This window comes from Aegilops tauschii, chromosome 6, assembly GCF_002575655.3.
Source record: "Aegilops tauschii subsp. strangulata cultivar AL8/78 chromosome 6, Aet v6.0, whole genome shotgun sequence".
Classification (NCBI taxonomy): domain Eukaryota; kingdom Viridiplantae; phylum Streptophyta; class Magnoliopsida; order Poales; family Poaceae; genus Aegilops; species Aegilops tauschii.
Window position 1 is genome coordinate 33273534 of NC_053040.3, and position 16399 is coordinate 33289932.

The window sequence follows — 16399 nt, forward strand, 5'->3', positions numbered from 1 at the left end:
TATAAGTTGCAGGTGCTTTGCAAGATTTATCGGACATATATGCTAAGTTTGCTAAGAAAAACAAACTACAATAAAAATGTATGAAAATTAAAATTAATTTTATCATATATATCCTTTGATTTAGGTTGTCTAAGAATATAAGTTGCAGGCGCTTTGCAAGATTTATCTTTAACCAAGAAATGAGCTTCGAATTAAAAAAAAACACAGACATGATTGTATTCTGATTTAGCTGTCAGTGTCTACAGTTATAGTTAGAAACCAATATTTAGTCATACCACCTCCAATTTTATTAGGACTATTTGATTTCCCTTTTGCACTCTTGTAGTTTGTAGTAGTGTGCTGCCCATTAAAAGAAGTGATATTTCCGCCGGTTGTGGCTTTTTATTTGTTATTTGTGTACTTCAGTACTGGTGCTTGGTAACTTTAATAATACATGCTTGTGTGCATCATAATGATGTAGAGGCAGGAAGTGATCCTCCTTTTCTAGAAAGATGTGATAATATGAAACAAACCTATTGGATAATTCTTAGTTTAAATTGCTCGATACCTTACTTTGCATAACATAATTTATTTTTTGTTCCTTGGTTGTGATACTAAACATGTGCAGTAGACCATCGCGCACGACCGAGAAAGAAAAATTATATATAGCTCAACATTTCATCTCAAGCAAACAATCCATCACTGCAGTAAATACGAATGATACACTGGCAGGCCAGGGATCAAATGTAAGGTGCATGAACATTATTCCACAACATCACAATTCAACAATTCAGCATGGCTCACCATGCACGCATAATGCTACAAGAAATGCAGATAACACCAGTGACTTACAGTGACAACATATCAACTTGAGATGACACGACAGTAGTAGAACTCCAGGAACGCTTAGGATCCAGGAGCGTATATAACTCACTCATCAATCGTCGCGCTTGTCCCTGTGAACCTCATCCAGGATCACAACAAGGCTCGCGATGAACACGTAGTCGACGTGCGGGAACACGGTCACACTGAACGTGTCCCTCCCCAGCAGCACATTGGAAACGGTCAGTTTACGGCTCATCTGCGGCGTCCGATTGTAATTGGTTACATTTCTGAGCTAATAGATAAAAAAAGTTTTGAAGCTCCACAACATGATCAGAAGCTACTTACTTGAGCTACCATGTTGTTGGAGTCGCCAAGGTAGAAGACGCAGGACCTGTCGAAGTAGCTGCCCTTGATCTTGAAGTCGCAGACCTGCTGCGCGGTGTTCCCTGCCAAGAAGACATCCATCTCGGTCTTGAGTTGGATCAGCGAAGTTGTCTTCACGGTGAAGAGCAGGTCACCTGCGTTGGTGCTGTCCCCTCTGAAAACCTCCCATCGGTGGTGCATGCTGAACACCTGATCAAGTGATTTATACAACCACAATTAACGACTAAAGCCACAGCAGCATGTGTTGTCTAAACTTAAGCCACCAAATTCAGATTGTACTAATGGTTTATTCATATATAGTTCGCCAAGAAAGTTCCTTTTGCTACTCCCTTGTATCAACAAAACAGAAAGAAAGGAAATACTCATGGACCGCAATATCCGGGAAATGTTCCCTGGGAGCCTTTTCCAGCGAACGCTCAAATTGCCATGCAATTTCAACTAAAATTGCCATGGCAAGTTTGGAAGACTTGCCATGATCAGGAGTGAAAATTGCTATATACGCAAAAGAATGCCAGCGATTTAAAAAATTGCCATCCGCATGATCTGGATCCAATGGCTCTGAGAGCGTTCCCTGGGACCTCCTAATCAGTGTCCCAGTTATCCCAATACTCCTATGTTGCACACAAGACCGAATAGTTCAGGCATCAAGCTCAAGTGGGGACATCGGACAAGGAAATTTGGAATTAGTCAATTTCATTTATACACGTCATTTTCCTTGCTACTCTCGTGTAATGATTTTGCAATAATTTGGGTTGTGACTTGTGAGCATGAAGATTATTCCTCGCCCAGCTCAACTTGAAGAATCAAGATTATTCCTCCCCCAGCTAAAAAAAATGCAAGACTATTCCAATTTGCGACGACTCTGTTCCCCCTTATCTACGGGTCAACGATCTTACTCTGCAAAGAACTTGCAGAAATGTCTACGGATCGAAGAAATTTCAGCGGCGCCAGGCCAGGGGAGGGAGATGGACAGACAGACAAACAAGCGAATCTGTAGTAAATAACGGACCTTTTCCTGCATGGTGAGGAGGGGCATCCCGGCGCCGTCGAGGATGGTGCGGCGGCTCCGGATGCTGAAGATGGCGCCCTTGACCTTGAGCACGACGGCGCCGTTGGCGTCCGTGATGGCGAAGTCGCCGTCGGAGAGGCTGAGCGCCTTCTTGGTCACCGTCAGCGGCACCACGTAGGGCGCGCAGAACTGGTGCCCCACCACCGGCAGCGGCGCCGGCGGGGCTCCGCCGGCCATCGCCATCGATCCGCTCTCTTCCGTGCGGTTCTTGGTGGCGCCTCTGAGCTCCTGGGAGACGGTGGGCGGCAGTCTGGGCAGGGCAGGTGGCGTCTGCTTCGCTTGCTCGGGCGATGGATTCGGTGCGCGTGCTTGGCGTGTTTTGTCGAATGGGACAGGGGAGGGGCTGGGAAACAGGGGACGGTGGAGCTCCCTCCGTATATGCCGCTGGCAGAACAACAATAATGGTGGACGGCACAAAGTGGTGGAGCGGCAAGGGGGTTCCACACGACAAGTCGAGTGGCTGTGATCCTAAGCAAGTCAAGTCAAACCTTTTAGAATTTGTTAAGCGAATTTACTGAAAATAATATTTTACAACTTCATACAAATACAAGATAAAACTTATACTCCCCTCACCGTCAGCGGCTCCCTCCGTTCCGTAAGGACTTGTTGTCTCGAGATTGTAACCCGATCATTATTGGAATAACACTCTTTAGCCTCGCAAAAAAATGTTTCTCTTGATAAACTCGGTCAAGTGTAAAAAAAGTTTGATTTACTGAAATGAGTTTGCAATGTCAAGATTAATTGATTCCCGACCTCCCCTCTCCGATTACATATAAGGACCTCCACTCTAATTAAGTTGGGCTATTGCGTTGTTTTCCGTCTAGTTGAATGTATAGCGCATGCAATTGCAACAAGTTGTTGAAAAAATATAGAACAAATCCATCATTTAGGAGATTATCAGTAGGAAACAGAAATTGGAAAAGGAAGCTCTGCTAAAAGCAAAATCGCAAATAAGTTCAAACATCAAACTAGCCATCTTTTTTGTTTTGAAGGAAGAGAGTCAAACGTAGAAGCTCATGATATTGTTAAGTTTTCTCATTCGATTGATCAGGGTCGCCACATGTGGCTTGGCACTCCTCATGGCCCGTTATGCATCCCTATGAACATTTCGTTTGATCAACAAAGCTTAGTAATCCCCCAAAAAAGCTATTATGTGTCGTTCTCATCTCAATAACAATGGTGGGAAAGACAAGCTAGAGTGACAAGCAGGGGTTGGACTATGCTCATCATAAACTTATTCGCGGAGAGACCATACAAACATGACTCGATGGAGAACAATAAAGAAAAGGTGAATGGTCTGATTGTGCTGGAGAATAATGATAAAAAAATGGGAGAGTGGGTTCCAGGGGAGAATAATGATAAAAAAACGGGAGCCGAAGAAGCAAAAGAAAAGGTAGCTCACGATGTAAAAGTGGAGAAAATACACCATCTAGTATCACGGACATTGCCCACGTGCATACCACATAATCAAGTCAGATGTCCACAGAAATAGTAAAATCCACAACATTATTATGTGTGAGGTGATTTATTACAAGTGATGTTATTTCAATAGAAAGTATATAGCATGGATACGTTCAACTTTATTGCTGAAACCCTGGTAATTTACAACACACATTTCACCATGAAATATTAATTAATGCCAACAGTTCAACTTATAATCTAGAAATTTTCTATAAATATGCTTAGTTAATCATACACCAGAAACTACTATTGAGATACTCTTTTGGTGGTATGCTTTAGATATTTGTACCATGACATTTAAAGATGCCGTCACACATACACAATTCATACTATGTAGTTTATACATTTGTCAAAATAATTCTTGATGGTTTTTGTTACACAATAATTTAAAGTCAAAATAACTCAAGAAGGCTTTTATTACAAAACTATTTAAGTTTAGCACATGTATTTTACAATGATACACATAATAATTGTATAAAAAAAGATGGCTATAACTATTACTCCCTTTGTTTTATTTATTTATTTTGCATATTAGCTTTATCTTGAGTCAAACTTTGTAAACTTTGACCAAGTTTAAAATTTTTTATTAACGTTGAGAATGACAAATTGATAGCATTAGATTAATTATTGAATATATTTTCACATCATATATATATATATATATATATATATTTGTAATTGTAAATGTTCATATTATTTTCTATAAACTTGGTCAAACTCTATAAAGTTTGGCTTATGACAAAGCTAATATGGAGAGTAAATAAAAACATAGTGAGTACTTAGCAATAATGTTGCATGGATAATTATGTCAACTAAGCAAATTATATGCATTAAAAATGTAAACATAAGTACAAAGGTTTAGTATAAATTATATTCGACTTTTAACCGAGTAGTGGTTATTTGGGTCACTTGATGTCAATGGAGGGCTTAGAATCCATCTCTTTCCATCCCCGCACCTCTTCCTCGTCATCTTCTAATTTCTGAGGTGATTTCGACGCCCGTGGTGGCCGACGGAGGAATCAAGGCTGGTGTTGGACGTCAACAAGGCTATCAGGTGGGTCATGTCTGGGTCACCGCCGCTGCTGATGTTCTAGGCGGCCAGGTCTTTCTTGAGGTCGGCCTGGAGGGCTGAGGCCGCCTCGGGATCGAATAGGACGTCTGCACATTCCAACAAAAACATGAGCGTCAGGAATCAAACACAGCCCAACAAAAAGACCAAGAATGGGAATCTGACGAACAAGCAGCGTCTCTGACCATGAGGCATGTCCTAGACCGGGAAGCCGAGCACACCTTCCTTGTCCCCCACCACGCCGCCCCTCTATGACTTGCCGTGCTTCACCTTGACGAAGGAAATCTCCCTCAAACTGCAGTGCAGAGCAAGAGCAAGAGCAAACATGAGAAACCAAATCAAATGGGAAACAAAACCAAGATCTAGCCGCAGAAGGGAATGAAAAGCAGCACAGGCCCCGGATCTAGCAGAAGAAGAGGAACGGTGGGATCTGGGGGCATTGGGGGAGGAAGGAGAGGCCACTCACTTGCAATGGCTACCGTGGCTATGTCATCCAATGCTGTTCACAAAGCGAGAAGTAGTAACAAGAACTCCTCCTCTATTGGTGTCGGCCATCGCCCTCCAACACCAACAGAGGAGGAGTTCTTGTTACTACTTCTCGCTTTGTGAACAGCATCGGATGACATAGCCACGGTAGACGGCGTCCAGGGGTGGGGTGGATGAGCAAGCGGCGTCGCCGTCGCTGCCTCGTGCGTGCAGGCGAGAAGGTAAGAGGCAGGCAGGGTTGGGGATTTTCACCGTGCCTATTTATTCAGTTTCTTCCGTTCCTATCCTCCCACATGACGGTTGAACACCAACAGGCGGAGAGCGCACACCGCTCCGATGGAGAAAAACATGTGATTCAAATCGTGTTGTACTATGTTCTTATCGTCTTAATTGGTTGCTCTGTATGATATGATTGTGTTAGATTAGTCTACGTTGGTTGCTAAAATTCCTTGCAGTTTGTATGTGCTTTTGTGGTCACTTACATACATATGATGGGTATTTGCAGTCGTGTGTGGAGTGGACCCTTTTCTGGGTATGTTGTGCATCCCCAAGTATTCGCCAATTTAACATTCACATTCGATGTTTGGTCGTGTGTATATGCATTTCAGTCGGTGGCAGTTTAAAATTTTACTAGCAAGGCTTCAAAGATTGTCAAATTCTCAGAGTCTACTTGGAAGTTGACAATACATGCTATGCCTCTGTTCAGGATCTCTTTATATGTTTATATTTTGAGGTGATTGGGGATTGAACTGAACTTCTGCTTGCAGATGGCATGCATATGTTGATGTACCAAATATCGAGGCATTGCTATAGCAGCCATTGCTTTTGCCTAGCTGCGATTCCATCTAGCATTGAGGTATGTCTTTAAACTTATCTTTTTTAGCTTTTGGTTTTCAAGTTACATAGGAGTGATTTGTTTTTTCTTTAGGGTTCTACCCAGCAACCGTCAGTGATATTGTTTGGGCTGCTTTTTAGCTCTTGCAAGCTCCTTTTGCTGTTATGTGTTGCTGGAGTTTGGACTTGCATAGAACTTCAAAGAAAACAATTGGAAAACTAACCACTACAATTATAGTTACCGATTGTAATGGTAAAATTATCAAGATTCACAACATGAAATCAATATTCTTAGATGCATCATGAAATTAATTTCCATAGCATATAGCTTTAGTATTGTAGATTTTGATATTTTTTCCTACAGAGTTAGTCAAAGTTCACAAAGTTTGACTTTGACCACATTTTATATCCAGCCAAAAAGAAATGGAGGGAGTATTAAACATGATATGAATCCTTGGGCGTGCCTACATATGCTCTCTATTTCAGAGTATGATGCTCTCAACAATTGGAACAATCAACATGTAAATCAGTCTAAGTATAATACCTCGTGAGCTGGGTCTCCATTTTCAATTGGCGGCTTTTCTTAAACATTCATACTTTTGAAAGCTTTCACAAGACTCTCCTTGGACCTTGGGTGAGGGTTACCATTTTGGAAGGTTAGGATAGCTTCCGAAGACATGAAGAGAAATGCAATGGGAACCAATATGGATTTTTACTGTTTCTGGAAGGATATCTAATTAATTGCATATTTATTAAGACCTGCCACTTTTTTGGAACCGATTTTTTTTGCTATTAAAATCTATCAGTGGGTCATATATGCTTTTAGCATTTGATTGATGAATATTTCAGTTTTACTAAATGATCTTGCCTTATCCATCTGCATCTTGCGCTGATTTGTTCCTTTATATTTACTTATTTTTCCACTGGAAGAGCAATTGTTTTTTACTAATGTTTTAATCAGGCTATGCAGTACATAACATCTGTTATGAAGCAGCAGATCGCCACCTCCTACCCCCTAGTTTACAGCAAGCAGCAACAAGGTATACCCAGCTCTATTGCTCACGCTCCCACTAGTAGAAAAAGGGGCTTTTGTTCGGGCCTGGCTAGCCCATTAGTCCCGGTTCTGCCACGAACCAGGACCAATGGAGGCATTTGTCCCGCTTCGTGAGCCCAGGGGGCCGGCCGGGGCCTCGTGGGCATTGGTCCCGGTTCATCTGGGCCCATTTGTCCCGGCTCTTGGCACGAACCGGGACCAATGGGCCTCGCTCCTGGCCCACAACCATTGGTCCTGGTTCGTGGCAGGAACCGGGACAGAAGGATGGCCTTTAGTCCTGGTTCCAGCCACGAACCGGGACAAATGAGTTGCCTATATATACTCCATCGTCGGCGAGCAGAGCACTCCACAGTGCTCTGTTTTTTGCTGGCCGGCGAGGAAGGGCATTTGGGTACTCTAGCTCACCTCTTATGCATGTGAGGTGTTCGATGAAATGCCCGAGCCACACTAGTTAAGCTTTCTCCTCTCGAAGCTCGACCTTCGAGCTTCATTTTTTCCGAGATTTGTCTAGGTTTAGCGGTCCGTCACGCCCCGTCCTTGTCTTCACCGCCGTCGTTCGCCCGCGCCGATCTCGTCGCCGGCACCACCGTGGTGAGCCTCTTGTTCTTATCTTCTTTCTGAAAGAAAAAAAATCTTACTTTAGATAGATACTTGTCTAATTTTCTTACTTTTGACACACATAATTATATATAATGCACGCAGAAGAACCGGCAATGGATGTACGGTGACAGACACACCTCTGAGTACATTAAGGGCGTGCATAATTTTCTCGAAGTGGCTGAGGCAAACAAGCAGAATGGTTTTATGTGTTGTCCATGCCCTAATTGTGGGAATACGAGGTCTTACTCTGACAAGAAAATCCTTCACACCCACCTGCTTTATAAGGGTTTCATGCCACACTATAATGTTTGGACGAAGCACGGAGAAATAGGGGTTATGATGGAAGATAGCGAAGAAGAAGAGGACGATGACAACTATGTGCCCCCTGAATACGGTGATGCTGTAACGGGGGAAGCTGAAGATCAAGAGGAAGCTGAAGATCCAGAGGAACCAGACGATGTGCCCGATGATGATCTCCGCCGGGTCATTGTTGATGCAAAGGAAAAGTGCGAAAGTGAAAAGGAGAAGCTGAAGTTCGATCGCATGTTAGAGGATCACAAAAAAGGGTTGTACCCCAATTGCGAAGATGGCAACACAAAGCTCGGTACCGTACTGGAATTGCTGCAGTGGAAGGCAGAGAATGTTGTGCTTGACAAAATGATTTGAGAAGCTACTGAAAATATTGAAGAAGAAGCTCCCAAAGGATAATGAATTGCCCGACAGTACGTACGCAGCAAAGAAGGTCGTATGCCCTCTAGGATTGGAGGTGGAGAAGATACATGCATGCCCTAATGACTGCATCCTCTACCGTGGTGCATACAAGGATTTGAACGCATGCCCGTATGCGGTGCATTGCGGTATAAGATCAGACGAGATGACCCTGGTGATGTTGAGGGCGAGCCCCGCAGGAAGAGGGTTCCTGTGAATGTGATGTGGTATGCTCCTATAATACCACGGGTGAGACGACTGTTCAGAAACAAAGAGCATGCCAAGTTGATGCGATGGCACAGTGAGGACCGTAAGAAAGACGGGAAGTTGAGAGCACCCGCTGACGGGTCGCAGTGGAGAAAAATCGAGAGAAAGTTCTGGGCTGACTTTGCAAGTGACCCAAGGAACGTATGGTTTGTTTTAAGCGTGGATGGCATTAATCCTTTCGGGGAGCAGAGCAGCAATCACAACACCTGGCCCGTGACTCTATGTATGTATAACCTTCCTCCTTGCATGTGCATGAAGCAGAAGTTAATTATGATGCCAATTCTCATCCAAGGCCCTAAGCAACCCGGCAACGACATTGATGTGTACCTAAGGCCATTAGTTGAAGAACTCTTATAGCTGTGGAATGGAACAGGTGTACGTGCATGGGATGAGTACATGGGGGAAGAATTTGACCTAAAGGCGTTGTTGTTCGTGACCATCAATGATTGGCCCGCTCTCAGTAACCTTTCAGGACAGACAAACAAGGGATACCACGCATGCACGCACTATTTAGCTGACACCGAAAGTATATACCTGGACAGATGCAGGAAGAATGTGTACCTGGGCCATCGTCGATTTCTCCCGACCAATCATCAATGTCGAAAGAAAGGCAAGCATTTCAAAGGCGAGGCAGATCACCGGAAGAAGCCCGACATGCGTACCGGTGATCACGTACTTGCTATGGTCTCTAATTTACACGTAATATTTGGAAAGGGTCCCGGCGGACTAGCTGTTCCGAATGACGTTGAGGGACGCGCACCCATGTGGAAGAAGAAATCTATATTTTGGGACCTACCCTACTGGAAAGAGCTAGAGGTACGCTCTTCAATCGATGTGATGCACGTGACGAAGAACCTTTGCGTGAACCTGTTAGGCTTCTTGGGCGTGTATGGGAAGACAAAAGATACACCTGAGGCAAGGGAGGACCTGCAACGTTTGCACAAAAAAGACGGCATGCCTCCAAAGCAGTACGAAGGTCCTGCCAGCTACGCTCTTACCAAAGAAGAGAAGGAAATATTTTTTGAATGCCTGCTCAGTATGAAGGTCCCGACTGGCTTCGCGTTGAATATAAAGGGAATAATAAATATTCCAGAGAAAAAGTTTCAGAACCTAAAGTCTCATGACTGCGACGTGATTATGACGTAATTGCTTCCGGTTGCATTGAGGGGGCTTCTACCGAAAAACGTCCGATTAGCCATTGTGAAGCTATGTGCATTCCTCAATGCAATCTCTCAGAAGGTGATCGATCCAAAAATCATACCAAGGCTAAGGAGTGATGTGGCGCAATGTCTTGTCAGTTTCGAGCTGGTGTTCCCACCATCCTTCTTCAATATCATGACGCACGTCCTAGTTCATCTAGTCGACGAGATTGTCATTCTGGGTCCCGTATTTCTACACAATATGTTCCCCTTTGAGAGGTTCATGGGAGTCCTAAAGAAATATGTCCGTAACCGTGCTAGGTCAGAAGGAAGCATCTCCATGGGCCATCAAACAGAGGATGTCATTGGGTTTTGTGTTGACTTCATTCCTGGCCTTAAGAATATAGGTCTCCCTAAATCGCGGTATGATGGGAGACTGACTGGAAAAGCCACGCTAGGAGCGGACTCAATAATATGCAGGGACGGGCATTCTTGGTCTCAAGCACACTACACAGTTCTACAGAACTCTACCTTGGTGACCCCGTATGTCGATGAACACAAGAACAGTCTGCGCTCCAAACACCCGGAGCAGTGTGACGACTGGATTACATGTGAAAACATCAGGACTTTCAGCTGTTGGTTGGAAACACGTCTCAGAGGTGACACCACTGTTTGTGATGAGCTGTACTCGTTGTCCAGGGGACCATCTTCGACTGTATTGATTTACAAAAGATACGAGATAAATGGGAATACATTTTACACGATCGCCCAAGATCAAAAGAGCACCAACCAAAACAACGGTGTCCGCTTTGATGCAGCAACCGAGAGGGGAAATGACACATATTATGGTTACATAATGGACATATGGGAACTTGACTATGGACATGATTTTAAGGTCCCTTTGTTTAAGTGCAAATGGGTCAATCTGTCAGGAGGCGGGGTACAGGTAGACCCACAGTACGGAATGACAACAATGGATCTGAACAATCTTGGGTACACTGACGAACCATTCGTCCTAGCCAATGATGTGGCACAGGTTATCTATGTAAAGGACATGTCTACCAAACCGAGAAAAGGAAAAGATAAGGAAGCGAATACATCATATGATGAGCCAAAGCGCCACATAGTTCTTTCAGGAAAAGGGACATAGTGGGAGTGGAGGGCAAGACAGACATGTCTGAAGTTTATGAAAAGTTTCATGAAATTCCTCCTTTCAAAGTCAAGGCTGACCCAAGCATCCTGATAAACGATGAAGATTATGCATGGTTACAACGCAATAAGCAAAGCACACAAGCGAAAAAAAGTGAAGACTTTCTCTCCAAAACTATTATGATGATACCATGCCAACTTTCAACCTTTTCGTAGTTCATTTGAAATGCCTGTTGTAACAGACGAGTTTCCGTATGAAATCCTGATACATCGAAACAGATTGTCCGTTTTGTACACGAAGTGTATCTAGTTTTTGCCGTAACCCTCTCAACTTTCTTTCACATGCTATGTGGGTGAAATGATGATACCATGCCAATTTTCAACCTTTTCGGAGTTTATTTGAAATGCTTTTCAATTTCCGGGTCTTATAGCTCAAAAAAGCAGTAAATGCATGAAAAATAATAAAATGCATAAAACTATAATATTTGTTATGATCAACTAAAAAACTTATATAAACCTCTAGTATTTTTGAAACTAAAATTAAATAAAATTTATGCAACTTATATTAACAAAGTATTTTTTGTTCAAAACATTGATAGCAGAAAAGAATTTAATAGCAAAAAAATTAACAAAATCTGGTTTTGATTAAAACTGATATTGAAAATTGATATTTAAAACTGATATTTAAAACAGATAAACTTTAATAAAAAATATAAGTACAAACCAAATAAAAAAATAAAATAAACTTTAACAACATAAAGCAAAAAGAATTATCATAAAGCGAAATAAATAAGTAATTAGAAACAAAATAAAATAAAATAAATAAGTTCTTTGTTGTAAGTAGAAACAAAACAAAATAAATAAAGCAAAAAAGAAAACAGGGAAAAAATAAAAAATATGCCACCTACTGGGCCACCACTGCTTGAATATGACTAGAAACCAACCAATGGGCCAGGATTCAGGCCAGCAGAAGGCCCAGTAGGCCCATCAGGCATAGCAGTTTCAATTAGGCCCGTAAGCCTGCAATGGAGAGGAGCTCGAGAGGGGTGCGGCAGTGGGGCTTATAAACCACTGCGCGCCCCTCTCAACTAGCGAGGTGGGACTAAACTTTCGACGCGGGCGCAGTAGCACAAGGCCTTTGGTCCCGGCTAGTGGCACTAACCGGGACTAAAGGGGTGCATTGATACCAATTCGTGGCGCCAACCGGGACCGATGCCACCCCTTTAGTCCCGGTTGGTGCCACCAACCGGGACCAAAGGCCGTCGCTTCCCGCCCTTTGGGCTGCTGAAAAGAGGCCTTTGGTCCCGGTTGCTGCTATGAACCGGTACCAATGCTCCGTCTATATATACAACACTTGTGAAAATTTTCGTTCAGTTCTTCGATCCCGCCCCGACGACGCCGCCAGGCTGCCCCTCTGCGCCTCACCGTCGCCGTCGTCGCCCCTGCCTCCGACGCCGTCCCGCGCCGCCCAGACGCCGTCGCCGCCCCGCGCCCCCTGCCTCCTCGCCACCCCTCACCGTCGCCGTCGCCGCCCCCTGCCTCCTCATCGCCCGTCGCCGCGCCCCTCACCGTCGCCATCGCCGCGCCCCTCACCGTCGCCCCCGTGCCCTGCCTCCTCGTCGATCGCTGCCCCGTTGCGCAGTGAGAGCTCCATATATGAATTTCCTAATTTAGACGTGTAGTTAATTTAGATGCGTAGTTTAGATGTGTAGTTAATTGAGTTGTTGTAATTTGTTCATAAATGTATAATATGCAAAAGTTAATTTTTTTTCTGTTCATAGATTTTTTTGGTGATATTATTGTTGAATATGCAAATGTTTGTGTGTTCATATATATGCAAAGAATATGTCAATTTTTTCATAGAATTTTTATGATTTTTTTTCTGTTGTAATTTTGTTCATAGAATTTTTATGATTTTTTTCTGTTGTAATTTTGTTCATACAATAAGAAGAGAAAGTGTTTAATATAATTAGTTAGAAAAATAATAGAACTAGTTAAACTAGTTTATTTTTAATTAGTAAGTACTACTTTATTCTATTTATAGTAAGTGCTTAGTAGTTGAACTAGTTGATTTAACAAAACTAGTTTATTTTACTATAGAAGTAGTTTATTTTTAGCAAGGAAATTAATAGAACTAGTTTATTTTTTTAGTTAAAGCAATTATTCCCGCATCGACGTCGATGATGTCTATCCCGCATCCTCGTCGTCGACTCGGCGGAGGAGGCCGGGTTGATCAGAGAGGCCATGTCCGGGACTAGGCTCCGCCGGGCTGGTTTTGGGAGGTGCTACCTTCCGGGGGGCGTAGGTTGGTGAGGACCCAGCCCGTCGTTGACCCGATCCTTGTTTGGTGGCGGTCGCGTGGGCCAGTGACGGTGCCGAGGCTTCCGGACACTGCGGAGGTGGTACGTCACCGTGTCAGCGAGGAGGACGAGCACGTCCGTCGCTACATGGTTGTGTTGGAGGGCAGGTTCGAGAATACCCGGCAGGTTCTTCAGGGATCTCACTGGAGCGATCCTATGATGGTTCCTTCTCTTTGGGTGTCCACCACCCGCGCCGATACCCGTCGGGCGCTATGGTTCTAGCTGTACTGGCGATGCTATATGTATGATAGTATTCGAGGTGTATTAGTGATAATATTCGATGATGTATGGACGCATGGAGATGATGTAGTTTTGCTTATAATTTAATGCATCCTAATTTGAATACTACTTTATTTTGTGATTTGATTTTGCTTATTGAATGCTCAAATTGGAAAACTACTCCTACTTTGAATGCTAAAATTGGAGAGCACTATGCAAGGCGTATGCATATGATTAGTTGATAGCTTATAGGGTTTTTGTTTTCGCAGAAATCTAGGAGTCCCCGGCCCCTCCATCATCCCCGCCGTCGTCCCTGTCACCGACCCCCTCCGACCTCGAGGTGAGACCAGCCAAATCCTCTTTTAGAAAGATAATTAAACGATATTTCGGGTTGACTTTAAGTCTGTCGAGTCTCCACCATATATGAGAGGACGAAGAATCCCGACTGTTGTCGTGGGGGTAGCTTCTCCTTCGTTCCCGTGTGCTAGACAATTTGGTGTAATGCACTCGGGAACGAAAGGAGGAGCTACCATCACCGACGGTCGCAAATGTCAGAGAGGAATCAGTGAGGGAGAGTTCCATCATATATATATGAGAGGACAAAGAATCCCGACTGTTGTCGTGGGGGTCGCTTCTCCTTCGTTCCCGTGTGCTAGACATTTTGGTGTAATGCACTCGGGGACAAATGGAGGAGCGACCATCATCAACGGTCGAATATATACACCACGTGAGCTGAGAGTTTTCAAGAAAAGACTCGACAAACCGATAGTCAACCCGTGATGAATAATAATGATCTAATTTAGTTTTTGTAGTACATATATTTAATTGTACATGTTTAATCTTTGAATTATGAACGTAGGAAATGTCATCATCGGACGACGAAAGTCTCACGGGGGAGTGTGGCTGGTGCCACGACAATCGAGGTTTGTGCGACAGGCCTCACCTGGACGATGATCGGCGTTTCAGCATTAAGCTCGAGGAGACCTTCGATGTTGAAAAGGTACGCAACGGTGACAAGTGTTTTTTTCGTAATTAAGCATGACTTCAACTATTTCAACGTGTAATTTTCATCACTAGTAGAAAAATGGCCTATTGTCCCAGTTCGTGAGGGCCTTCTGTCTCGGTTTGTGAACCGGGACTAAAAGGTCGTTACTAATGCCCTTGGCCTTTAGTTCCGGTTCTTACACGAACCGGGACAGAAGGTCCTCCACGTGGCCGCTGCGGCCAGCCCAGGACCGGGGGCCTTTGGTCATGGTTGGTGACACCAACCGGGACCAATAGGCATCCACGCGTCAGCATCTGGCTGGAGCTGAGGTTTTTGTTTTTTTAAAGGGGCTGATTTAGGGGTTTTGGGGGTTAATTTAGATTGTTATTAGGTAGCTATTAGAGAGAAGTGTCCTCTCTTATATCTCCGTGCTTGGTTTACCAACGCTACGTACTGCTATGCCTAAACATGGCTTAGATTGAAGTGAAGGCAACATGTGGTGCATGTCGAAAGTAATACTAATCCTAACTTGATCAAGTTTGGATTGTACTACTTTCGACATGCACCACATGCATGTTGCCTTCACTTTAATCCAATCCATGTTCATTTCACCCGCTGATATATAATAACTCTTCATGCGCGCATCATGCATCATCATATATAATAACAAGTCCTACTAATCATCATCATACAACTTCTACTCATTATTAATAACAAGTCATACGATCCGCATCCTCATAGTCATCGAACCAACCCTACTTAATTGTTCTTAGCACATGATCATCAGTATTAGGTAGGACCGAAATACCCTCTTTAAGGTAAAATAGCATAAAACAATATAGACCCTGACTCTCCATTATGGAGAATGGAGATCATCCTGTCTCCAATTCTTGCGCTTTGCTTCCTTTTGCTTCCAAGAACCTCCTTGCGACTGTCCATACATTTTTTCCATTCTTTGATTTGCATGTCTCCACTTCTTTTAGAAATCCGGTATGGACAGTTGAGATTCGTAGGATGACCTGGTTGTATGTTCAAAACATCAAGCCTACCATTCTGATACATCAAATGAGGCACACAGTCCTCTGGAATTATCTGTTGAAAAACATAGTAATAACTTCATAGTTAGCAATGATGTACTAGTTTTAGAAGTATGTAAAATGTGCACGGATGTCGTAATAGTAAGAAATCTTACCAGGGTATCTCCATAGTAGTTACCGTAGTTCAACACGTGCACTAGTGGCACGTATTGACCATAATGTGGAGGAGTTTTACAATAGATATTGTAATTCTCAAGATCAATACAAAATCCGACCAGATGAGTTTTCTCCTTATAAGTTAACTCAGAGCCATCGGTGTAGTAGGTTCTGTCTACCATGTTCCGCACATTGTTTGAACAATCAAAATAAGCTGTCAATGAAAATAAGCTGTCAACTATTTTGAAATAAAACAATATAAATTAGCTAATAACTATGTTTGAGAAACTCACATAGCGGTAGAATTGGAGGCGTATCAACAAGGACCCAAATGTCACTGCTTAGGCTGATGTGTCCTATGCTTTTACAACAGTCATGATGAAAGAAATATAAGCTTTTGCCATCTGCCTATCTACATGCCTTGCTCATAATACTTTGTCTTCATATTTTAATGCACGCTTTTGCAATACCTGATTCGCACTCGGTCTTTGCGCCATTGACGCAACGGGTCATCTAGTACACTAATGGCTGGGGCTAGCTGCAAATCCAGCTGACCAAGTAGAGCAGAGCGGCTCTCGAGGGAGTGAGCGGGCGGCTCTCCTGGATGCTGGGCCTGCA

At 43.5% G+C, this 16399-nt stretch overlaps 1 protein-coding gene across 1 annotated transcript; it reads right to left on the reverse strand.

The window, feature by feature from the left end:
- Nucleotides 1-655: 655 nt before the first annotated feature.
- Nucleotides 656-2674, reverse strand: LOC109752245 (protein LURP-one-related 15). Its single transcript, XM_020311149.4, has 3 exons — nt 2198-2674; nt 1150-1377; nt 656-1060 (listed from the first exon to the last, which is right to left on the reverse strand). Exons 1-3 carry the CDS (start codon nt 2438-2440, stop codon nt 917-919), a joined length of 615 nt encoding a protein of 204 aa, XP_020166738.1. The 5' UTR covers nt 2441-2674; the 3' UTR covers nt 656-916.
- Between the last annotated feature and the right edge of the window lie 13725 nt (nt 2675-16399).